At 46.6% G+C, this 25,329-nt stretch overlaps 1 protein-coding gene across 1 annotated transcript in view; it reads left to right on the forward strand.

Moving 5' to 3' along the window:
* Positions 1-44: 44 nt before the first annotated feature.
* LOC139279775 (exostosin-1-like) overlaps positions 45-25,329 on the forward strand; it is a 310,837-nt gene continuing 285,552 nt past the window's right edge. Inside the window, exon 1 of the mRNA XM_070898984.1 lies at positions 45-1,489. Coding sequence (XP_070755085.1) covers positions 546-1,489 — 944 coding nt within the window. The 5' untranslated portion in view covers positions 45-545. The remainder of the gene's footprint in view (positions 1,490-25,329) is intronic.

The raw sequence follows: 25,329 nt of genomic DNA on the forward strand, positions 1-25,329 counted from the left end.
GTGCCGGAGAGGCGTGGCCTGCTTGGAATGTTGGTGGAGCCAAGGTTCGGAAATGGAATGTTTGGACACGGTTACACCTGAGTGTCAGCGAGATGGATACAATCCGGGAGTGAGTGGCTGCCGGAGCCGCTACCGCCCGCAGCCCCAGCCCCAGCCCCGGGGAGGCACCGCTCCTCCCAGCCAGACCCTGCAGCAGCGGAGCAGCGGCACTCGGCAAGCCCCAGCCGGCGCTTCCAGCAGCAACAGCAGCAGCTTCTTCCCTTAACGGCTTCCCCCATCCAGCTCCAGCCCCGGGCAGCAGCCAACTGCAGCAAATGTCCCCGGCTGCCCCATGCCAGGCTGGTCCCCCGCTGGTCCACACCCGCCCTTGCTTTGGAATCGGCAGGATGCCTCTCCTGGCAGCGCCGGGCTCTGGAAGCGCTTGAGATCGGGGCTGTCGGGCTGCCCTGTGCTCTGCCACCACCATCCGGTCCAAGTGCCACCCCCTGGCTCTTTCTCTGCCCAGCAGCATCTTCCTGCCGAGGAGAGTGAATGGTCCCGGACACATGCAGGCCAGGAAGAAATACATCCTGATCGCGTTCTGCGCTTGCTGGCTCTTGCTTTTCTACTTCGGGGGAGCGCAGATCTGGCAGCTGAAGTTCTTGGCACGGAGGCAGAGCGAGGACATGGTGATGGGGAGGAGGTGGCCGGCGTGGGACGATGAGGCGACGCTCAAAAGTTTTGAGGAGCAGCCTGGGGGAGGCGAGGTGGACGTTCGGCTGCGGGAGTCTCCGAAGAACAAGAGGGAGAACAAGGCGAACGTGTACAAGGACAGCAGGTGTCGGATGGAGACCTGTTTCGACCTGTCTCTGTGCGAGAAACGAGGCTTCGGAGTTTACATCTACCCCCAATCCAAAGGGGATAAAGTTTCTGAAAGTTACCAAAAAATTCTTGCCTCCATCCAAGGGTCCAGGTATTATACTCCGGATCCACACCAGGCCTGCTTATTTGTCATGGGTATAGACACTTTAGATCGCGACCAGCTTTCCTTGCAATACATTCACAACGTCGATGGCAAAATCCAGAGTTTTCCCTTGTGGAATAACGGCAGGAACCATCTGATATTTAACCTCTACTCGGGAACTTGGCCTGATTACACAGAGGATTTGGGCTTTGACATTGGCCAGGCCATGGTGGCCAAAGCAAGTTTTTACATGGAGAGTTACAGGCCACATTTTGATGTCTCGATCCCTTTGTTTTCAAGAGAGCATCCTCAGAAGGGTGGTGAGAAAGGCTGGCTCCTCTACAACAATGTCCCACCCAGGAGAAAGTACCTGTTGGTCTTCAAAGGCAAGAGATACTTGACTGGAATTGGGTCAGATACCAGAAATGCCTTACACCACATCCACAATGGGAAGGATATTATCTCACTGACCACTTGCAAGCACGGGAAAGACTGGGAAAAGCATAAGGATGGCCGCTGTGACAGAGACAACCAAGAATATGAGAAGTAAGTGGACCTTCATTGCATCGTATAACTCGTTTTGACGTTCTGCGTTTTTAAAACTTTCATCCAAATAAACTTTTGATATTTATGGAAAAGAGTTTACGATCATTGTGTTTTTGCAAGTACATGGCATAGTGTATTTTGGGATGTCCAGACTTTAACGTTGATGCCATACCCTCTCAATGCCACAGCCACTTCAGAATTGGGATCATTATGCACCAGTGTAATTGTAACGTATAAGTTCTCTGAAAATAGTTCTAGGATGTGTAGAAGTTTCACATGTTCTTTGTTAGGAGATATTCATGGGCGGGAGTAGGCAGGTGGGGAATAGCAGGTGTTTGACTAGCATTTTAAACTAGTATTTCTAGTTGGGCTGTGATCGCCTGAGTGAGGTGAAGCCTCTATCAAGGCCGAGAGGTCTTAGGATCTGATGGAGCTGTAGTAACATCAACATATATTAAAACATAAGCAGTTTGTGCTGTGATTAGTTTTATATTGCCATTTATGATCTTATAGGACTACAACTTTGTGTCCTTCGCCTCCTCCTCCCCCCCCACCCCCAGGCTTTCTGGAGCCAGATCTCCAAAGATGGTGGAGTCAGTCTTCCTGTCAGCTCCTGCTATGCTCCATTCTGCGTACAATGCTGTGATACTTCAAAGGCAACTCACTCTCCTGACACGACTTAAGCCCAGGCTCGAGATACAGAGATGATTTTTAAATTGGGGACAGGCTTACGGGATGGATAGAAAGGAGAGATTTACAAACAGTAGCTGAACCAGGAAACGGAAGACTGAAGGGCCGTTTGATAGCAACTGTTGATAGGCATGTCGTGATTGAACAGAGAGAAAAATGGGTTTGTGGAGACCAGCCAACAGGAAGGTGAGAATTTTGATGGGTAGAACCTGCAATGTAGACCCTCATCTTATACCAGGATCCTGTTTTTTAAAATCTCTGTTGAATGGAATTTTGTGGGAAGGATGTTGTCTTATGCAAGGATCCCCTTGTATGTATACAGTAGTCATGAGTGTCAAAAGCAAGAATTTAGTTAAAATATCCAATGCCTCAAAGGTTTTGACATCCTTTTGTCTAAAGGAATCTGCAGATGTTGATTCCCACTGAAAAGAATGGATGTTTCTGATCAAAGTGGCTCTGCACTTTCAAACCCTTTGTTATGGGCCATAGGCTAGTATTTCTTGCAGCACTTGTCTCATTCAAGGTCTAGTGCTGTGTTTATCATTGGTCTGTCTAGTCATTGGGTTAATTCATGAGGCTCCAATGTTGTATAGTGTATGTGGAGTCATGGACAAGGGGTGCTTCATCAATCAGCTTATAGTAAGTATCCTTCAAGATATCACTTATCAAGGCCACCATTATCAACATTCAAGTTGCCTTCCTTTTTCTAATCTGTTGTTATTAAGTCTGGTTTTATTGGTATTTATTCTTGCCCTCCGATAAATGCATTGCCTCAAATACTATCCAGCACCACTCACTCGTACAGGGCTTTCCTGCTATCTCAACATTACTGTTACATTACAGATATCTAAAATGACTGTTGTAGTGTTGAAACGATCTGCTCTACTGAAACAGTCATGTTTCAAAGGAATTAGTAGGCACATATCTCTGACTTGCAATCTACATCTGCCCGAACGTATCTAATGCATTCTCAGGAAAAAAAAACTTGAGATCAAAATCCATCAGCTGTTAATCAGTCTTGGGTGTAGCTGTACTGGTCCTGCTGATTAAGGTCAAAACGTATTCTGAGCGTGAGATACTTCAACCGCAAGTATTTTGTTTTATTTGTGGCATCTTATTCCCCTCCAATTTGCTCCTCTCCTCTCCTGTGGGTGCTGACTCACAGTGGGTTTTGGCTCCATGGGAGTCATTGGCCATCTGGTATCTGGCTGTGAGGCAGTGAGCGGTAACCGGATATTCGACCGTGTCAGACATCACATGTTGAGCTCGAATCTGAGTGGGAGCTCTCTCTGATTTCTTTTATTTCCTTTCCCTGCACTCTCCCTTCCCCCGGGGAGATAAAGCTGGATAACTGGAGTTGAGATATAGATCAGCCATGATCTAATTGAACGGCCGCATAGGCTGGAGGAGCTGAATGGCCTCCTTCTGTTCCTATGTATGAGTCATTACCACAATGGCTGGTGCATTTACTCCCTAAAGCATTGGGGAAGCTTCACCTATTCTGCTTGGCACAGAAACAGGTAGTATTCTGTTGTGCACAGTTGTCATTCCTAGTGTGTTAATGTGAATCACTCAAGGGCACTGTTGATGTCACTGGTCAAGCACTACTATTTATATCAATTACTGTGTGATAATGACTTGTTATCTTGTAGCATGTGACAGCTGTCTAACCAATCACGTTGAGCGTTTTGTTCTGTGGTACCATAATCAAACATGGAATGTTTCTTTTGATTTCCAAGAATTTCAGAGCGAAAACAGTCAGTCCACAGTTTGCATTGTGACTATAATTATTCATCATTTGTTAATTACAGGGACATGTTTACATATCAGTATCCAGCAATGTTCCATCAGCTTGCTAATGCTCCATAAAAAGTCCATGAAATTATTAAAATTAATCTCGTAATTGTTATTTTGCTGCATGTAGATTATGCAGGATCACTGGGTTGGAATTGGTAAATTGTAAACCCATTGTCCAATCTAAACCCGTGATTTTAAGTAGACTAGAGGAATCTTGATGTGCAGATATACAGGCCAATAAAGGTGGCAACACAAGTAGATAAGATCATATAAAGAAAAACAAATGTTTTGTATTCAGAGACATAGAATATAAAGCAAGGAGGTAATGATGAACCAGTACAAAATCTTAGTTAGGCTACAGTTTAGGCCTATAAATTTGGCAGCATCGCCCACCTTATTGGTACAGGAAAAAATAGGCACCCAGTCAATGCTCCCTCTAATTTCTTTTCCAGGCATGATCCCTTTAAATTTGTTGCACGTTATCTTTTCCAGCTGCAACAGCTGGTGAGCAGCCTGCATGGGACCTCCCAATCGATGCATGCCCGCACGTCATGGGGGCACATTGCACCCAGTGCCCCCGCTTGAAACAGGCTTTGGGCTCTTTGCGTATGCAAATAAGGGGCCTAACTCCTCTTTGAGGCTCCCACTGCCCTGAGGCAGCCTGTGCCAGCTGCACTCAGTAAAACCAGATCATGGGACTGTCCGCTACCAACAAGGTCAGTTTCAAAAAATATATGCTTACCTGAATATGGAGCCGGGAGGGGATGAATTGCTCTTGTCACCAACCTTACCCCGATCCCACATTGAAAGAATGCGGGCCGTCACTCCCAGTGCAGTACTGAGGGAATGCTGCAATGTCTGAGGCGCTGTTGTTCGGATGGGACGTTAAACGCTGTAATGTCAGCAAAATAGCAAAAATATTAAATAATTACTTTGCCTGGGTATTTGCTAGGGAACATGGTGGATATGACATTAGAAGAAGATACCAAAAAGGATATTAAGATATTTAAGATAGAAAAGGAGAGATGAGTGAAAAACTAATCAAACTTAGAGAAGATAAAATTCCTGGTCCGGATGGATTGCATCCATGCATATTAAAAGATGTTGGGGAAGAGATTGCAGAGGCACTATTATATATAATATAAAAGAATTAATTAGAAAAGCGAATAATGCCAGAGGACTGGCAGTCAGCTAATGTGATTCCTATATAAAAAGAGAGAGAGAGCAACCCAGGGAACTATAGACCAATTAGCTTAATATCAATGGTAGAAAAGATAAATGGAATCATTAATCAAATATGTAATATAAAAACATCTAGAAACTGAAAATATAATAAAGTAGTCAGCACAGATTCCAAAAAGGATTGACCAACCTTATTGAATTATTTGAAGAAGTAACAGGGTAGATAAGGGTAATACAGTCGATGTAACATATTTGGATTGTAGTAGACTCATCACTAAGGTCAGAACATGTACCAGAATGGATAGTAAGCAGAACTGAGCATGGGTTCAAGGTAGTTACTCAGATTGGCAAATGGTGGAAAGTGGTGGTCCACAAGGATCGGTCCTGGGACCACTGTTGTTGGGAGCTGTAGTTACTGCAGAAGAGGACTGCAACAAAATACAGGAAAACATTAATAAACTTGCAGAATGGGCATGTAATCGGCAATTGAACTGCAGAATGGATAAGTACGAGGTAATTCATTTTGGTAGGAAGTAGTTATGATCTGGAATGCACTGCCTGAAAGGGTGGTGGAGGCAGATTCGATCATGGCTTTCAAAAGGGATTTGGATAAGTATCCGAAGGAAAAAAAAATGCAGGGCTACGGGGAGAGGTACGGGAGTGGGACGAGCTGAAGTGCTCATGGAGAGAGCCGGCATGGGCTTGACGGCCCAATTGGCCTCCTTCTCTGCTGTAACCATTCTATGATTCCAATAAGGAGGCCACGTATTCCTTGGAAAATAAGTGTCTAAATGGGTTAGAGGAACAGCGGTATCTGTGGGTACAGATACACAGATCACTAAAAGTAGCAACGGAGGTTAATGAGGCCATTTAAAAAAGCAAACAAAGCACTGGGATTCATTTCTAGAGGGATAGAATTGAAAAGCAGGGAAGTTATGCTAAACTTGTATAGAACCTTGGTTAGATCACATTTGGAGTACCATGAACAGTTCTGGTCTCCATATTATAAAAAGGATACAGAGGCACTGAGAAGGCACACAAAGATTTTCCAGAATGATACCAGAACTGAGACGTTATACCCATTACGATAGATTGAACAGACTGGAGCTCTTTTCTCCAGAAAAGAGAAGACTGACGGGTGACCTGATGGAGGTGTTCGACATTTTGAAAGGGTTTGATAGGGCAGACGTAGAGAAGATGTTTCCATTTGCGGGCAAGACCGGAATTAGGAGCCATAAATATAAGATAGTCACTAATAAATCCAAAAGGGAATTGAGGACAAACTTCTTTACCCATAGAGTGGTGAGAATGTGGAACTCACTACCACAGGGAGTCGTTGAGGCGAGTGACACAAATGCATTCAAGGGGAAGCTAGGTTAGCACATGAGGGAGAAAAGAATAGTAGGATATGTTGATGTGGTTAGATGAACAGGGGTGGGAAGAGGCTCTTGTGGAACATAAACGCTGGCATGAACCTGTTTCTGTGCTGTCTTTGTAAACTGAGGCCTCCACTGCCCTCTCAGGTGGATGTAGAAGATCCCATCACACGATTCGAGAAGAGCAGGGAAGTTATCCCCAATGTACTGGCCAATATTCCTCCCTCAACCAACACCTAAAACTGATTATCTAATCATTATTACTGTTTCTGAAATCTTTCTGTGTGCAAGATGGCTGCCGCATTTCTCACATTACAACAGTGACTACACTTCAAATGTAAAGCACTTTGGGACGTACCGAGGTCGTGAAAGGCACTTTATATATGCAAATTCTTTCTTTTTTCCTTTAGTATGTATTGCAGCACTGCCTCCAGAGGCAAATATGAACAGGGTCGAGAGTGTCACATGACAAGGTTGTGATCAAGGAGGACCGTTGGCCAATTTGATTTTGCCATTTCATACACTAACACTAATCTTCTCATTTCAACATCCACCTGACAAGGATCATAATACCTCGGCTTAACATACCATCCAAAGGATAGTACCTCCAACAATACGTCACAACCCCACCAGTGCATTGGAATGCCGACCTAGTTTGTTCATATCCTAACTTGCACCTGTGTCCCGTTCATCCATCACCCCTGTGCTCACTGACCTACATTGGCTCCCGGTCCAGCAACTCCTTGGGACCGAAATTGCCCACCACTGGAAACGGGGCGGACGCAACCTGTTTCTAGTGTTTTTACTGCCGAGGTGGGTGACTGAGAGTGTGGTTCTCGTATTGGAATGTTCAGCCACTTCAGGAATGGACGCAAGTCTTCCTCGATTCCGAGGGACTGCCTATGATGATGCAGGATGAGGTGGCCTCTTGAGCGTAATTCCGCTCTTTTTTTTTTCCGGCAGACCGGAAATCGCTCATTAGGAGAGGGATATGCGGTGTTAAGCACACTAGAGGGGCGGAGGTTGAGGGGGGGGCGGGGGTGGGTGTAGTGTCCGCCCCTGTCAGTCATCAGCATAATGCTGATCACGGCGCCGCGTCACCACGGCTTAGAGGAGAGCCTTCGCGATTTTTAAACTTTGGTCCACTGGGCCACCAGGGAGGGTTTCGGCCGAGCCAACAGCCTGGCACCCAAGAGGGAGTGCTAGGCTGCCTGTTGGTGACCCGGCCGAACCTGGGGGCTTAATTGTCGGCTCGACATGGCAGTGGCATGGCGGCAGTGTGCCCTCCCCTTTAATGGGAGCCACACCGCCATTTCAGAAGGCCACAGCCTCACTGCACTGTCTGGAGAAAAAAAAATTAGCTTTTGGCACCGCCCGACGGGAGGAAGATTTTCTTGGCGGAATTTTGCCGTCGGGGAGAAACATCTGCGGTGCACACTCTGATAATGCACTTAGGATGGATTGGCAGCAGTGGAGGCGGGTGGGGGGGGATGGGTGGGTGGGCAGAGTGGGTCATCGCCGGGATGCCGCAGGAGCAGAATTTTGATAATAACGGCCATTACACAAAAAGTCAGCGGCTATTGCACTCTGCAGCATGGCTGCCGAATTCCGGTGGTAACAGGCCTTAAGGAAAGCGGCAATTCTGGCCTCTTGAGCATTCCCGATTTTCATCGCTCCACCTTTGGCGGCCCTGCCATTACTTGCCTAGGCCCTCAGCTCTGGAATTCCCTCCCCAAACCTCTCCGTCTCTCTAGTTCTCTCTTTTCCATTAAGGCAGTCCTTAAAGCCTACCTCTTTGACCATGCTTTTGCTCACCTCTCCTAATATCTCTTGATGTAGCTCGGTTTCAAATTTTGTTTGACAATGCTCCTGTGAAGTGCCTTAGGATGTTTTACTACATTAAAGGTGCTATAGAAATGCAAGTGGTTGGTTCTGTAGGTTCTGCACTGCCGTGAGAGTCAAGCCTACAACCTTCTAACTCTGGGACAAGAGTGACTGAGCCACTTGGTATACTTCACAATACTTTTCACACTTTTGGAGGATTTGCTGAGCTGGCTGCTTTTGACACAATTTAAGGGACTAAATAGGCACTCAAGTCAATGTATCCTGCTGGCAGCGAAGTGTGAGACAGAAAATACCTGCAAACATTCCATCAGCTAATGTGATTTTAGCAAACTGGATGCTAGCAAGTGCGATGGCAATTTTCACTTTATGAGCTGAAGCATGAGAGGCTGATACTTGAAAATTGTATCAGTCTTTCTCCTCAAGGAAGACCATTTACACCTTCAGTAAGAGCTACTTTCGGCTTAATGGAGTCAGAGAGTAATGTCTGGGCAAAGAAAGCTCCAAGTGAATCGAGCAGTTATGAAGCTAAGGTCATGTGGTGAAAACATTGAAACACAGACATTTTCAGCGCAGAAGGAGGCCATTTCGGACCATTGTGTCCCCGCCGGCCGACAAAGAGTCACACAGCCCTCGGTCAGCAGACCTGAAGGTTGCATGTAAACCTATGAATAATGAACAATGGCGGACAGGTAAAGAGCATTCGGCCCAACCAGTCCGCCCCACACAACTGTGATACCCCATGTATTGCAACATTTTACACTCCACCCCACCCGGAGCCATGCGATCTCCTGGGAGAGGCAAACAACCAGATAAAAAACCCAGGCTAATTGGGGGAAAAAAATCTGGGAAAATTCATCTCCGACCCATCCAGGTGATGGAAACTAGTCCAGGATATCACTCTGGCCATATTAGATTCCATGATGTACTTGCCATCGTGTCTGTGCCAGCCAACAAGTCGAATCCCACTTACCAGCTCTAGGTCCGTAACCCTGCAGATTACAGCACTTCAAGTGCACATCCAAGAACCTTTTAAATGTGGTGAAGGTTTCTGCCTACACCACCCTTCCAGGCAGTGAGTTCCAGACCCCCACAACCCTGTGCATGAAGAAGCTTCCCCCAAATCCCCTCTAAACCTTCCACCAACCATGTTAAACCTATGCCCCCTCGTAATTGGCCCCTCCACCAAGGGAAATAGGCCCTTGCTATCCACTATATCCAGGCCCCTCAAAATTTAATACATCTTAATGAGGTCTCCTCTCAGCCTCCTCTGTTCCAAGAAGAACAAACCCAGCTTATTCAATCTGTCCTCATAGCTAAGATTCTCCATTCCAGACAGCATCCTCGTAAATCTCCTCTGCATCCTCTCCAGTGCAATCATGTCCTTCCTATAATACGGCGACCAGAACTGCACACAGTATTCCAGCTGTGGTCTAACCAGTGTATTATACAATTTAAGCATAACATAGAAACATAGAAAATAGGTGCAGGAGTAGGCTATTCGGCTCTTCGAGCCTGCACCACTATTCAATAAGATCATGGCTGATCATTCCCTCAGTACCCCTTTTCTGCTTTCTCTCCTTGATCCCTTTAGCCGTAAGGGCCACATCTAACTCCCTTTTGAACATATCTAACAAATTGGCCTCAACAACTTTCTGTGGTAGAGAATTCCACACGTTCACTATTCTCTGAGTGAAGAAGTTTCTCCTCATCTCGGTCCTAAATGGCTTACCCCTTATCCTTAGACTGTGACCCCTGGTTCTGGAACTCCACAGCAATGGGAGCATTCTTCCTGCCTCTAACCTGTCCAATCCCGTCAGAATTTTATATGTTTCTATGAGATCCCCTCATTCTTCTAAACTCCAGTGGATACAAGCCCAGTTGATCCAGTCTCTCCTCATATGTCAGTCCTGCCATCCCGGGAATCAGTCGGGTGAACCTTCACTGTACTCCCTCAATAGCAAGAACATCCTTCCTCAGATTAGGAGACCAAAACTGAACACAATATTCTAGGTGTGGCCTCACCAAGGCTCTATACAACTGCAGTAAGGCCTCCCTGCTCCTATACTCAAATCCTCTAGCTATGAAGGCCAACATTCCATTTTCCTTCTTCACCACCTGCTGCACCTGCATGCCAGCCTTTAATGACTGATGTACCATGACACCCAGGTCTCGTTGCACCTCACCTTTACCTAATCTGTCACCATTCAGATAATATTCTATCTTCCTGTTTTTGCCACCAAAGTAGATAACCACATTTATCCACATTATACTGCATCTGCCATGCATTTGCCCATTCACCTAACCTGTCCAAGTCACCCTGGAGCCTCTTAACGTCCTCCTCACAGCTCACACTGCCACCCAGCTTAGTGTCATCTGCAAACTTGGAGATATTACATTCAATTCCTTCATTTAAATCATTGATGTATATTGTAAATAGCTGGGGTCCCAGCACTGAACCCTGCAGCACCCCACTGGTCACTGCCTGCCATTCTGAAAAGGACCCGTTTATTCCGTCTCTCTGCTTCCTGTCTGCCAACCAGTTTCTTATCCACATCAATACATTACCCCCAATACCATGTGCTTTAATTTTGCACACCAATCTCTTGTGTGGGACATTGTCGAAAACCTTTTGAAAGTCCAAATACACCACATTCCCACTGGTTCTCCCTTGTCCATTCTACTAGTTACATCCTCAAATTCTAGAAGATTTGTCAAGCATGATTTCCCTTTCATAAATCCATGCTGACTTGGACCGATCCGGTCACTGTTTTCCAAATGCGCTGCTATTTCATCTTTAATAATTGATTCCAACATTTTCCCCACCACCGATATCAGGCTAACCGGTCTATAATTCCCTGTTTTCTCTCTCCCTTCTTTTTAAAAAAGTGCTGTTACATTAGCTACCCTCCAGTCCATAGGAACTGATCCAGAGTCAATAGAATGTTGGAAAATGATGACCAATGCATCCACTATTTCTAGGGCAACTTCTTTAGGCTGCATCCCAGAGTACTTATCAGGCCCTGGGGATTTATCGGCCTTCAATCCCATCAATTTCCCTAACACAATTTCCTGACTAATAAGGATTTCCTTCAGTTCCTCCTTTTCGCTAGACCCTCTGTCCCCTCGTATTTCCGGAAGGTTATTTGTGTCTTCCTTAGTGAAGACACATCCAAAGTATTTGTTCAATTGGTCTACCATCTCTACATAGGCCCTTCCCTTTTGAAAACAGAAGCAAAGTATTCATTAAGAAGCATACCCATATCTTCCGCCTCCACACACAGATTACCCTCATGGTCTCTAATAGGCCCTACCCTTTCTTTAGTTATCCTCTTGCTCTTAATATATTTATAGAATATCTTTGGGTTTTCCTTAATTTTACTTGCCAATAATTTTTCATGCTCTCTCTTAGCATTCCTAATGTCCTTTTTAATTTCACCTCTGAACTTCTTATATTCTTCCAGAGATTCTATACTATTTAGCTGTCGGTATATGACATAAGCTTCCCTTTTTTTTCTTTATCCTCCCCTGTAAGTCCCTAGACATCCAGGAGGCTCTAGAATTGTTATTCCCACCCTTTTTCTTTAAGGGCACATGTTTGGCCTGAGCCCTCTGGATTTCCTCCTTGAATGCCTTTCACTGTTCCGACATTGTCCTTCAAGTAGCTGTTTCCAGTCCACTGTGGCCAAATCACTTCTCAGCTTAGCTTTTCCCGAATTGGGAATTTTATTCCTGGTCTATCCTTGTCCTTATCCATAACTACCTTGAATCTGACTGAATTATGATCACCGGCACCCAAGTGTTCTCACACTGATACCCCTTCCACCTGCCCAGCTTCATTCCCCAAAACGAAATCCAGAACCGCCTCCTCTCGTGTTGGGCTTCTTACATACTGACTAAAAAAGTTCTCTTGAGTGCATTTTAGGAATTCTGCACCCTCTATACCCTTCACACTATATTTGTCCCAATCAATATTCGGGTAGTTGAAATCCCCTACTATTACCGCCCTATGGTTTTTTGACTTCACTAAAATTTGCCTACATATTTGCTCTTCTTTCTCCCTCTCACTGTTTGGGGGTTTATAATACACACCAGCAGTGTGATCGCCGCTTACTTATTTTTCAATTTGACCCATATGGCTTCATTTGATGATCCCTCTAACATATCATTCCTCCCCACAGCTATAATAGTTTCTTTCATCAATACTGCGACCCCGCCCCCTTTTTATCCCCTCTCTGTCCTGTCTAAAAATCCTGTTGAGCTGCCAAACCTGCCCCTCTTTCAGCCATGTCTCTGCAATGGCTATAATGCCATACTCCCAAGTGTCTACCTGTGCTTCAGCTCATCCGCCTCATTCTCTGTTCTCCTTGCATTAAAGGATATACTATTTAGCACAGGAAGACCTCCTTGATTACTACATATAACCCTTGTTTCCTCTGCCTTATAATTCACTTTCTACATTCTTGTTTTGCAATTTCAGCTTTACTTCCTTTCCTATTGAATTTGTTTAAGGTTTCCATCTCCCTGCCAAGCTAGTTTAAACTCTCCCCAACAGCACTAGCAAAACTCCCCGTGAGGATATTGGTCCTGGCGCCGTTGAGGTGCAACCCGTCCGGTTTATACAGGTCCCATCTCCCCCAGAGGCGGTCCCAATGCATTGGAATTTAAAGCCCTCCCGCCTGCACCAACTCTCCAGCCACGCGTTCATCCTCTCTATTCTTCTATCTTCTATTCTTGTACTCATTAGCACGTGGCGCCGCTAGTAACCCGGAGATTACTACCTTCGAGGTCCAACCCTTTAATTTTTCTCCTAGCTCCCTAAATTCTGCCTGCAGGACATCATCCCTCTTTTTACCTATGTCATGGGTCCCGATATGGACCACAATCTCTTGCTGTTCACCCTCTCCCCCCAGAATGCCCTGCGTCTGCTCTGTGACATCATAGACCCTGGCACCAGGGAAGCACCATATCATCCTGGAGTCGCATCTACGGCCACAGAAACACCTTTCTATTCCCCTAACTATTGAATCTCCTACCACTATAGCTCTTTTATTCTTTGTCCCTCCCCCCTGTCCAGCTGAGCCACCCTTGGTGCTTTGGACTTGGCTCTGGCTGCACTCCCCAGCGGCACCATCGCCCTCACCAGTGCTCAAAAGAGAATATTGGTTGGAAAGCGAGATGGACTCGGGGGGGATCTCCTGCACTACCTGCCTAGCATTCTTCCTCCGTCTGGTGATCACCCACTTCCTCTCTGCCTGCATGCTTTTAAGCTGCGGGGTGACCACCTCCTGAAACGTGCTATCCATGTAGCTCTCAGCCTCACGGATGCACCGTAGTGACTCCAGCCGCTGCTCGAGTAATTGAAGCTGGAGACATCTCCTGCACACATGGTTGTCTAGGCTGCGTGAAGCACCCAGGATTTCCCACGTGCTGAAGGACATGCACTCCACAGGACTGAGCTGCCCTGCCATCCCTCGAATTAAACTTACCTGATTATAAAAGAGAAAGAGAGATACTTACCAATCAACCAGCCAATCACTTACCTGCCCGGACGAGGGCTGTGAGCAGGCAGAGGTCGGAAACGCACTTTGGAGCCGAGTCCCGAAATCAGCGGGGCGCAAGGGAGCAATGCACTCGGCAGGCCCGGCAGTCAGTGAGGAGCCGGAGGCCCGGAGGCCGGCGAGGAATGGGAGGTTTCTGCAGGGAGGAACTTCCACCTGCCCTAGACCCAACAGGAAACAGCAGGAAACCAGGCTGAAACCAGAAAAGAAGTAATATTTTTATTGTTGTTGAGAAGCCATGGTGAAAGACCATGGGGCGCAATAACATGATTGAAGAACGTGGGTGAGGAGATTAGGTAAATCGACAAGTAGTGGTTAAGTTGTATCCATGGAAGGATCTCCTTCGATGAAAATGGCAAAGCAATGTCCTTGGCATGGGAATGAAGGCAAAATAAGTAACAAACTGAATTTAATCCTCTTGTGCTGTGCGGTTCATTGTCTCACTGCAGCCATGCTAGCACCAATGTGATGTGCAAGACTGTGCCCAACTAAAATTCTGACTGATGGTCACAAATATGGATAATGGAGGTAGCACTCTCGCCTGAGAGTCAGAAGGTTGTGGTTCAAATTCAACTCCAGAGACTTGAGCACAAAATCAAGGCTGACTCTCCCAGTGCAGTACTGAGAGTGTGCTGCACTGTCGGAGGTGCCGTCTTTCAGATGAGACGTGAGACCAAGGCCCCATCTGCTTTCTCAAGTGGACGTAAAAGTTCCAGTGGCATTATTTTGAAGACGGGCAGGTGATTGGAGTTGGGAAATAAAGGCTTTTTGATTGGGGGGCTAGTTGGAGGCGGGAGGTCATGTGATGAGGGTACAGTAGCGTAGTGGTTATGTCACTGGACAAGCAATCCAGAGGCCTGGACTAATGATCCGGGGACGGGAGTTCAAAGCCCAATATGGCAGCTGTGGAATTTAAATTCAGTTAATTAAATAAATCTGGAACAAAAAGCTAGTACAGTAACAGTCATGGTGACCATGAAACTACCGGGTTAAAAACCGATATGGTTCACCAATGTCCTTTAGGGAAGGAAATCTGCCGTCCTTACCTGGTCTGGCCTATATGCGACTCCAGACCCACAGCAATGTGATTGACTCTTAACTGCCCTCTGAAATGGCCACTCAGTTGTACCAAACCGCTACGATAACGTCACCGTGGGAGCACCTTCATCACAAGGACTGCAGCGGTTCAAGAAGGCAGCTCACCACCACCTTCTCGAGGGCAAATTGGGATGGGGCAATAAATGTTGGTCTTGCCAATGACGCCCACGTCTCATGAATAAATAAAATAAAAATATGTAACCTTCAGGACTATATCCATCCAGAGTTGGGAGACCACCCATCTCCCTTGTAGATACATTCCTTTTGTCCAGCCAGCCATTCTGACCACTCCGATCATTGAGCTGCATTGTATACTCGAAGGCACTGGTATGTGGAACACGCAGAAAATGCAAGTTCCTCTCAAATCCAATCTCCCAAAGGCCACCCGTGGGGAAACTTAAAAGTCGGATTCCATTACCCTGGTCAGTCGTCATTCTGCACTTGTCGCGGGTTGCCAAGCAACAGCACACCTGAGTGTGTGGTGGAAGTTCGCCTGACCACAATCGGGAGAGAAGTGGCGAGACTGCCTTCCCGTCGACTTAAATAAAGCAAAGCGTGGGGGAAAAGAGACAATTGAGCCAAATTTAGTGCATCCTCGGCGCTAAACAAAAATCGGAGCGAGATTACTCCTGAAACCTGAAACCGAAATCAGGCCAAAATCCAAGGTAAAGAGTCGAGACTAAAATTCAGATGATTTCTGGCGCTGAGTAACTTTTGGAACAGACGCTGAGAATTGACACCGATGAATCCAGTCTCTCTTCGTTCAAGCGTGAGTTATTGCTCCCCAACATTCCTCTTGTCTCTGAGTTGTGTGTGAACCGGCACAATTTTGAAAAGTACATTTTTGGGGAGGGGAAAAAATATTCTGAAATGACTACAAGAAAAATATGAAAGGTGGATTTAGATTTTTTTTTGTCCCCCGTTTCATCCAAGTCTGAATGTTATTAAAATAAGAATAGATCACAGACAATACACATGGTTGTGATACACTTAACTCGAATTGTTCCCACCACCAGTGTTCCCATGTTCCTTCCTTCTCCTCTTCTGCAGCTCAAGACACTCTCTCCAGTCACGGGGCTCAATTTTCGCCACCATTCTGTGCCGTTTTTTTAGCGTCTGCCGTTTTCTTTGGAGCAAACTAAAATCTCCCCCGTCGTAAACTAGTTGCCACCGAGTTTTTGACGTCACTGGGGGAGCCGAGTGCCAGCCGTGCCATTTCTGGCCATTTAAACGAGTTTGGCCAACTACGATTTTTTCAAAAACGGCGCAGCGCATCGTTCTGAAATACCTTACCTAACTTAAGAAAATCGGCGCAGAAGATCGAGTTCCACGGCCTGGGATAGCAGCGGCAGAGGAGGAGGCATTTTGGCACAGGATAGGAGCCGCACTGGGGGTGAGGACCATTTGGCCCGGGATAGGAGCCGCACTGGGGGTGAGGACCGTTTGGCCCGGGATAGGAGCCGCACTGGGGGTGAGGACCATTTGGCCCGGGATCGGAGCCGCACTGGGGGTGAGGACCATTTGGCCTGGGATAGGAGCCGCACTGGGGGTGAGGACCATTTGGCCCGGGATCGGAGCCGCACTGGGGGTGAGGACCGTTTGGCCCGGGATAGGACCAGGACTGGGGGTGAGGACCGTTTGGCCCGGGATAGGAGCCGCACTGGGGGTGAGGACCGTTTGGCCCGGGATAGGAGCACCACTGGGGGTGAGGACCGTTTGACCCGGGATAGGAGCAGCACTGGGGGTGAGGACCGTTTGGCCCGGGATAGGAGCACCACTGGGGGTGAGGACCGTTTGGCCCAGGATAGGAGCCGCACTGGGGGTGAGGACCATTTGGCCCGGGATAGGACCAGGACTGGGGGTGAGGACCGTTTGGCCCGGGATAGGAGCAGCACTGGGGGTGAGGACCGTTTGGCCCGGGATAGGAGCCGCACTGGGGGTGAGGACCATTTAACCCGGGATGGGGACATTCGGCCTGGGATAGGAGCGGCACTGGGGCTCTACAACTGTGTCTTGTGTATGTTTCACTTTCCAGCCTCAGCCCTTCAGTGTGTCTCTTGTTACCCTGGCAACCTAAGTTTTTTGGCGCAGACCTTAAGCTCCAAAATGAAAATTTATTCCGGTGAAACTTGCAACTTGTTTTTGGCGCAGTCGGCCACTAAAAAATCGGCTGTAACTCGACAACTGCATCAAAAATCGCCAATGTGGAAAATTGAGCCCGCAGTCCTAGCTGCAATTATATTGTATTGGGTGACCCCGATGATAACGGTGTCTGCCAAAGGTGCCACTGCAAGCACACAGGACAGGAGCAAAGGATGGAATGAGTTAATGCGGTGGAGTGTGCATGATGCCCTCAGCGGGCTGGGATCTGCTGAGGGTACGGATGGGTTGGCACTTGTGCCCTGAACGTGTAGCTCGACAGCATGACACTTTGCACTGCTAGCAGGGCGCAGAGGGAACTGATCTCTCAGCTGATTGGAACCAGCATGTGAAAACAATACAGTAACTTTCTCTCTGCACCCTGCTGTGACAGTTAATGCATCTGCCCGCTTGTACTCTCAGAGCTCCAGTTCAAAGATGTTGTGTTATCAATAGCCTACAAGGTAATGTTAAAAGAACCTACAAGGTAATGTTAAAAGAACCAATTAATGCTTTAATTATTTTTTTTGTGGGAAGAATTTTATTGAACAACAGATGCATGTGAAAACACAACCGTGATCTATGTTTTTTTATTATTGGAAAAGCAGTTTGGGACACAATCCGGGCTGAAAACAATAGGAGAGAAGCCACTGTAATCCAGAAATAGTGTCTACCATGGCTCAGTGGGTAGCAATCTCTCATCCGAGTCAGAAGGTTGTGTGCTTAAGTCCCACTCCTGATACTTGAGCACAAAATCCAGGCTGATATTCCCAGTGCAGTACTGAGGGACTGCTGCACAGTCGGAGTTGCTGTCTTTCATATAAGACGTTAAACTGAGGCCCCATCTGCCCTCTCGGGTGGATGTAAAAGATCCCCAGTGTCTTGGCCGATAATTTATCCATCAACCAACATCATTAACACGGATTATCTGGTCATTATCACACTGCTGTTTGAAGGAGCTTGCTGTGTGCAATTTGGCTGTCGCATTTACTGCATTACAACAGTGACCACACTTTAAAAGTACTCCATTAGCTGTAAACCGTTTTGGGACGTCCTGAGGTCGTGAAAGATGCACTAAATTTGGCTCAATCGTCTCTTTCCTCCGCGCCTTGCTTTAAGTCAACGGTGAGGCAGTCTCGTCACTTCTCTCCCGATTGTGGCCAGGCGAACTTCCACCACACACTCGGGTGTGCTGTTGCTTGGCAACCAGCGACAACTTTTATTCTTTCTTAATGTTTATGGGATTTTGCTGTGTGTAAAATGGCTGCCGAGTTTGGCTGCATAACAGCTGCATTTTAAAGTATTTAGTTGCATACAAAGAAAGGTCTTTGAAAGGTATTTGAGAGATACGGCGAGCATCTGTGTTTTTTTACTCTTTCTTTATTCAGATGAGATTATCCAGTGTAATATATTTAATGTTTAATACCAGTGGACTGTACATTTTCTATTTCTTTCCGGTTAGGAACATAGGAACCATTCAGCCACTCGAGCCTGTTCTGCCATTCACTTAAATCATGGCTAACCTGTATCTTAACTTCATCCAGCCACTTTTGATTCTGTAACCCTTAATCCCCTGACCTGATAAAAATCTATCAATCTCAATTTTGACATTTTCAATTGACCCCCAGCCTCAACAACCTTTTGAGGGAGAGAGTTCCAGAGTTGTGTGAAGAAGTGCTTCCTGACAATATTGTGTAAAGTTTTGGTCTCCTAATCTGAGGAAGGACATTCTTGCTATTGAGGGGGTGCAGCGAAGGTTCACCAGACTGATTCCCGGGATGACAGGACTGACATATGAAGAAAGACTGGATCGACGAGGCTTGTATTCAATGGAATTTAAAAGGATGAGAGGGGATCTCATAGAAACATATAAAATTCTGATGGGATTGGCCAGGTTAGATGCAGGAAGAATATTCCCGATTTTGGGGAAGTCCGGTACCAGGGGTCACAGTCTAAGGATAAGGGGTAAGCCATTTAGGATCGAGATGAGGAGAAACTTCTTCACTCAGAATTGTGAACCTGTGGAATTCTCTACCACAGAAAGTTGTTGGGGCTAGTTCGTTAGATATGTTCAAAAGGGAGTTAGATGTGGCCCTCACAGCTAAAGGGATCAAGGGGTATGGAGAGAAAGCAGGAATGGGGTACTGAAGTTGCATGATCAGCCATGATCATATTGAATGGTGGTGCAGGCTCGAAGGGCCGAATGGCCTACTCCACCTATTTTCTATGTTTCTATTGATCATGATCCCTGAACGGCCTAGCTCTAATTTGAAAGTTATGCCCCCCTTGTGTCATCTATGGCTCAGTGGGTGGCACTCTTGCGTTAGAGTCAGAAGGTTGTGGGTTCAAGTCCCACTCCAGAGACTTGAGCAAATAAATCTAGCTGACACTCCAGTGCAGTGCTGAAGGGTGTATTGCATTGTCAGTGGTGCCATCTTTCGGATGAGATGTTAAACCGAGGCCCTCTCAGGTGGACATAAGATCTCATGGCAGTATTTCGAAGAAGAGCAGGGGAGTTATTCATGGTGTCCTGGCCAATACTTATCCCTCAATCAACAGAACAAAAAAAGCCCAGATTATCTGGTCATTATCACATTGCTGTTTGTGGGAGCTTGCTTGTGCACAAATTGTCTGCCACATTTCCCACATTACAACAGTGACTACACTCGAAAAGTACTTCATTGGCTGTAAAACACTTTGAGACGTCTGGCGGTCGTGATGGGCGCTATATAAATGCTAGTCTTTTTGTTCTGAACTCTTCTACCGGAGGAAAGAGTTTCTCTCTATCTTGGCTATTGGTTGTAATAAAGCTGATGTACCCCTCTTTGTGTTGTCTGAGGTCTTCTACGTTGCTGATTGCACTTTACTTGGTTTTGTGACTAAAAGCTGGAAAGAAATGAATTGCTAGCTGAATCTTTGGAGACTTACTGATGGGCATTGGCTAATGACTATCTCAGATGGTGTTGCAACCAAACACAGCAGGTGAGGACTAGATTGGGCTCAGATGTATCACCATCTACAAGTGACAATTGTGGGGTAATTGGGTGGCACAGTAGCTGAGACCCTGGCCTTTAACCTCTGGGATCAGAGTTTAAGTGCAATCTGAAACATGGCAATCTTACTCCAAGAAACTACATGGAATGGGGAAAATATCACCCTGCTGCAGCCTGGGGTTGGGGCTGAGGCACGTTATTGGGGCAGGGCAGTTTTACTCTGCATTGCACAAATAAATATCAGATCCACACTGCAACGAATGCCTGATTTATGAGTGATGTGCACTTCCTTATCAGGCGCAAGAAGGGAAAAAGGAGGACTAGTCACCATCGTCATCATCATAAGCAGTCCCTCGGAATCGAGGAAGACTTGTTTCCACTCTTAAAATGAGTTCTTAGGTGGCTGAACAGTCGAATACGAGAACCACAGTCTCTGTCACAGGTGGGACAGACAGTCGTTGAGGGAAAGTGTGGGTGGGACATTTTGCCGCACGCTCCTTCCGCTGCCTGCATTTGATTTCTGCACGCTCTCCGCGATGAGACTCGAGGTGCTCAGCGCCCTCCTGGATGTACTTCCTCCACTTAGGGCGGTCTTTGGCCAGGGACTCCCAGGTGTCAGTGGGGATGTTGCACTTTATCAGGGAAGCTTTGAGGGTGTCCCTATAATGTTTCCTCTGCCCACCTTTGAGTCGTGTGCCGTGAAGGAGTTCAGAGTAGGGCGCTTGCTTTGGGAGTCTCGTGTCTGGCATGCGAACGATTAGTCTGCCCAGCGGAGCTGATCAAGTGTGGTCAGTGTTTCAATGCTGGGGATGTTGTTACCTGGTCGAGGACACTAATGTTGGTGCGTCTGTCCTCCCAGGGGATTTGTAGGATTTTGGGGAGGCATCGTTGGTGGCATTTCTCCAATGACTTGAGGTGTCTACTGTACATGGTCCATGTCTCTGAGCCATACAGGAGGGCGGGTATTACTACAGCCCTGTTGATCATGAGCTTGGCGGCAGATTTGAGGGCCTGGTCTTCAAACATTCTTTTCCTCAGGCAGCCGAAGGCTGTGCTGGCGCACTGGAGGCGGTGCTGAACCTCGTCGTCAATATCTGCTCTTGTTGATAAGAGGCTCTTGAGGTATGGGAAATGACCCACGTTATCCAGGGCCGCACCGTGGATCTTGATTGGGTGCTGTGCAGGGAGGACAGTCACCATGGTAGGAATGTATGCACATTCCCCCATGGGGAGGTAGTGGCACAGCGTGCAGGACAAGCCACAGGTGAGGGGGGGGGAGGCAGAATCAAAAGGAACAACACCGTTGTGGCACTCATCCACTGCTCAGTGGTCCATTACGATGTAGTTGACTGGCAATAGACCAGTCGGCCTCTTCTGTGAGGGCTGGATGTGGAATCGAATGAAGCACTGAAATTAATTTAACTGAGGGGGGTGGGGGGGTGCACAGATAAACTTCGTACTTCAAATGACCTGCCGATTGAAAGGTACATGTTGAGACCCAAATAGTTTTGGACAGTAATTTATCTTTTTCTCTTTCTACTTTAAAGAGCATAAGTGTTTAGGAAGAGGATAGTTTGATTTGCTGGCCCATTATTTTTTTGTGATCAACCCACACCACCATCTCACGCACTTTCTCACCATTTTCTTCAATCCCTTCTCATCAGAAATGCATCCAAGTGTTTCTTGATGCTATTTATAATTGTGTCAACTTTATTCTATCACCACACTATCCTTTGGGAGAAAACATTCTGCCTGATTTCTCTTCTGACTTTAAAAAATCTTTTTTGGAGTTGTGTCCATGTGAACAATTTGTTTGGTTTTATCGATTTCCTTCTTGATGCCAGAACCAATATAGGTCCCTCATCTAAGAAAAGATTAGCTTGTTGTCCATCTCGAGTCCCATCTCGACTCCATTGGTAGCACAACTCTACGTCCGAAGGTGGTGGCTTCAAGCTCCACTCTTGAGACTCTAGCACCTAATCTGGGCTGACACTTGACTGCAGCACTGAGGGAAGTGTTAAACCGAAGCCTCGTACAGCTGTTGTGTTGGACATTGAAGATTCCATGACGCTATTCAAGGAAAAGCGGGGAGATCTCCTTCCATCCTGGGCCAAGGTCCCTCCCTCGAGCGACACCATCAAAACAGGTTAACTAATTGTCTCTAATGGCTGTTTGTGGAATCTTGCATTGTGTGAATTAACTGTCCATTTTTCATACAATAACAACCGCGACTACACGGCGAGGCAATCCATTGTGTGTGAAGCACTGTGGAGTGTGTCTCTGAGAGTAATGGAAGCATTTTTTCCCCAAAGAAAACAATCCTAACTTTGTTAAAAGACTCTCAACATTAGAATTCAGCACATTGAAGGTATGATCCAAAGCACTGACCTTCAGAAGTGTCATTCCACTCAGTATTGCCCTGTTTTATGTGTGGCATTTTTTGTGAGTGGAAGCTTGGTGCTGCAGCGGATTTATATTGCAGCAAAGCTATTTGTTGCATTTTTGGGTTTTATTCAAGCAGACGTGACTCCAGGATGGTATGTTGCCTCCCTGGTGCCAGGGTCAAGGATGTCACTGAACGGCTGAGGGCAGGGGTGGGTGGGGGGGCGGGAAGGAGGGTGCGGTGGGGCGGTGGGTGAACAGCCAGAGGTCGTGGCCCATATCGGCATCAATGACATAGGTGGAAAGAGGGATTGGTCCTGCAGGCAGATTTTAGGGAGCTAGGAAAGAGATTAAAAAGCAGGACCTCAAAGGTAGTAATCTTCAGATTACTCCCGGTGCCACGTGCTAGTGAGTACAGAAATAGGAGGATAGAGCAGATGAATGCGTGACTGGAGAGATGGTGCAGGAGGGAGGGCTTTAGTTTCCTGAGGCATTGGGACCATTTCTGGGGGAGGTGGTACCTGTACAAGCAGGACAGGTTGCACCTCAACAGGGTCGAGATCAATATTCTCGTGGGGTAGGGGTGTTGCTAGTGCTGTTAGCGAGGGTTTAAACTAGCTTGGCAGGGGAATGGGAACCTGAGAGTAGATTCAGAAGGGAGAGAAAAAAAAACTTTAAATGGAAGGCTGAACATTCGTAAGCGAGTTTGGAAGTGTAGACGAATAATGACTAGAAAATGGACAAAAGGGAATTTGGCAGTTCCAAATTATATATACTTGTATGTGAGGAGCCTCGGGAATAAGGCAGATGAACTGAGGGCACAGATAGACACGTGGGAGTATAATATTATAGCTATTACTGATACATGGCTGAAAGAAGGGCAGGAATGCCAGCTCCTCATTCCTGGTTACAGGGTTTTCAGATGAGATAGAGAGGGGGATAATAAAGGAGGGGGGGTGACAATATTGATTAAAATAACAATTACAGCTGTGGGGAGGGATGATTATGTCAGAAGGATCATCAAATGAGGCCATATGCATTGAACTGAAGAACGAAAAAGGGGCAATCACACTGCTGAGAGTGTACTATAGACTTCCAAACAGTCAGAGGGAGATAGAAGATCAAATATGTAGGCACATTTCTGAGAAGTGCAAAAACAATAGGACAATAATAGTAGGGGATTTCAACTACCCTAATATTAACTGAGATAGAATTAGTATGAAAGGTAGATGGAGCAGAATTCTTAAAATGCATTCAGGAGAACTTTTTTAGCCAGTACATAGCAAGCCCAACAAGAGAAGGGGCGGTTCTGAAGGGGTATCAATAGGAGAACAATTTGATGGGAGCGTCAGTATTCTCTCTCAGCCAAACATCGCCAGCATCAAAGCATTGATCACGCTCAATCAGCTCTGATGGGTGGGCCACGTTGTCCGCTTGCCTGATACAAGACTCTGAAACAGGCACTCTACTCCGAGCTCCGTCACGGCAAGTGAGCCCCAGGAGGGCAGAGAAAATGGTTCAAGGACGTCCTCAAAGCCTCCTTGAAAAAATGTAACATCCCACCGATTCTTGGGAATCCCTGGCCTATGACCGCTCAAAGTGGAGAAGAAGCATTCGGGAAGGCCTCCTTATTTAGCGAAGGATATACAGGTTGGATCTCCCTGATCCAGCACAAGCCAGGTCCAGAGGGAGCCGGATAAGGCAGGTTCAACCTGTATTTGCATTGGAGGCATTTCAGCGAAGATTCACGAGATTGATTCCTGAGATGAAGGGGTTGTCGTATGAATAAAGGTTGAGCAGATTGGGCCTGTACTCCTTGGCGTTTAGGAGAATTAGAGGTGATTGTCTTGAAACATATAAGATTCTGAGGGGGCTTGACAGGGTAGATGCAACTATAATGTTTCCCCTCATGGGGGAATCTAGAACTAGGGGGTATAGTTTCAGAATAAAGGGTCGCCCATTTAAAACCGAAATGAGGAGGAATTTCTTCTTTGAAACATAGAAACATAGAAAATAGGTGCAGGAGTAGGCCATTCAGCCCTTCGAGCCTGCACCACCATTCAATAAGATTATGGCTGATCATCACCTCAGTACCCCTTTCCTGCTTTCTCCCCATACCCCTTGATCCCTTTAGCCGTGAGGGCCATATCTAACTCCCTCTTGAATATATCCAATGAACTGGCATCAACAACTTTGAGTGAAGAAGTTTCTCCTCATCTCGGTCTTAAATGGCTTACCTCTTATCCTTAGACTGTGTCCCCTGGTTCTGGACTTCCCCAACATCGGGAACATTCTTCCTGCATCTAACCTGTCCAGTCCCGTCAGTATTTTATATGTTTCTATGAGATCCCCTCCCATTCTTCTAAACTTCAGTGAATACAGGCCCAGTCGATCCAGTCTCTACTCATATGTCAGTCCTGCCATCCTGGGAATCAGTCTGGTGAACCTTCGCTGCACTCCCTCAATAGCAAGAATGTTCTTCCTCAGATTAGGAGACCAAAATTGAACACAATATTCCAGGTGAGGCCTCACCAAGGCCCTGTACAACTGCAGTAAGACCTCCCTGCTCCTATACTCAAATCCCCTAGCTATGAAGGGCAACATGCCATTTGCCTTCTTCAATGCCTGCTGTACCTGCATACCAACTTTCAATGACTGATGTACCATGACACCCAGGTCTCGTTGCACCTCCCCTTTTATGAATCTGCCGCCATACAGATAATATTCTGCCCTCATGTTTTTGCCACCAAAGTGGATAACCTCACATTTATCCACATTAT

Source organism: Pristiophorus japonicus, chromosome 14, assembly GCF_044704955.1.
Source record: "Pristiophorus japonicus isolate sPriJap1 chromosome 14, sPriJap1.hap1, whole genome shotgun sequence".
Classification (NCBI taxonomy): Eukaryota; Metazoa; Chordata; class Chondrichthyes; family Pristiophoridae; genus Pristiophorus; species Pristiophorus japonicus.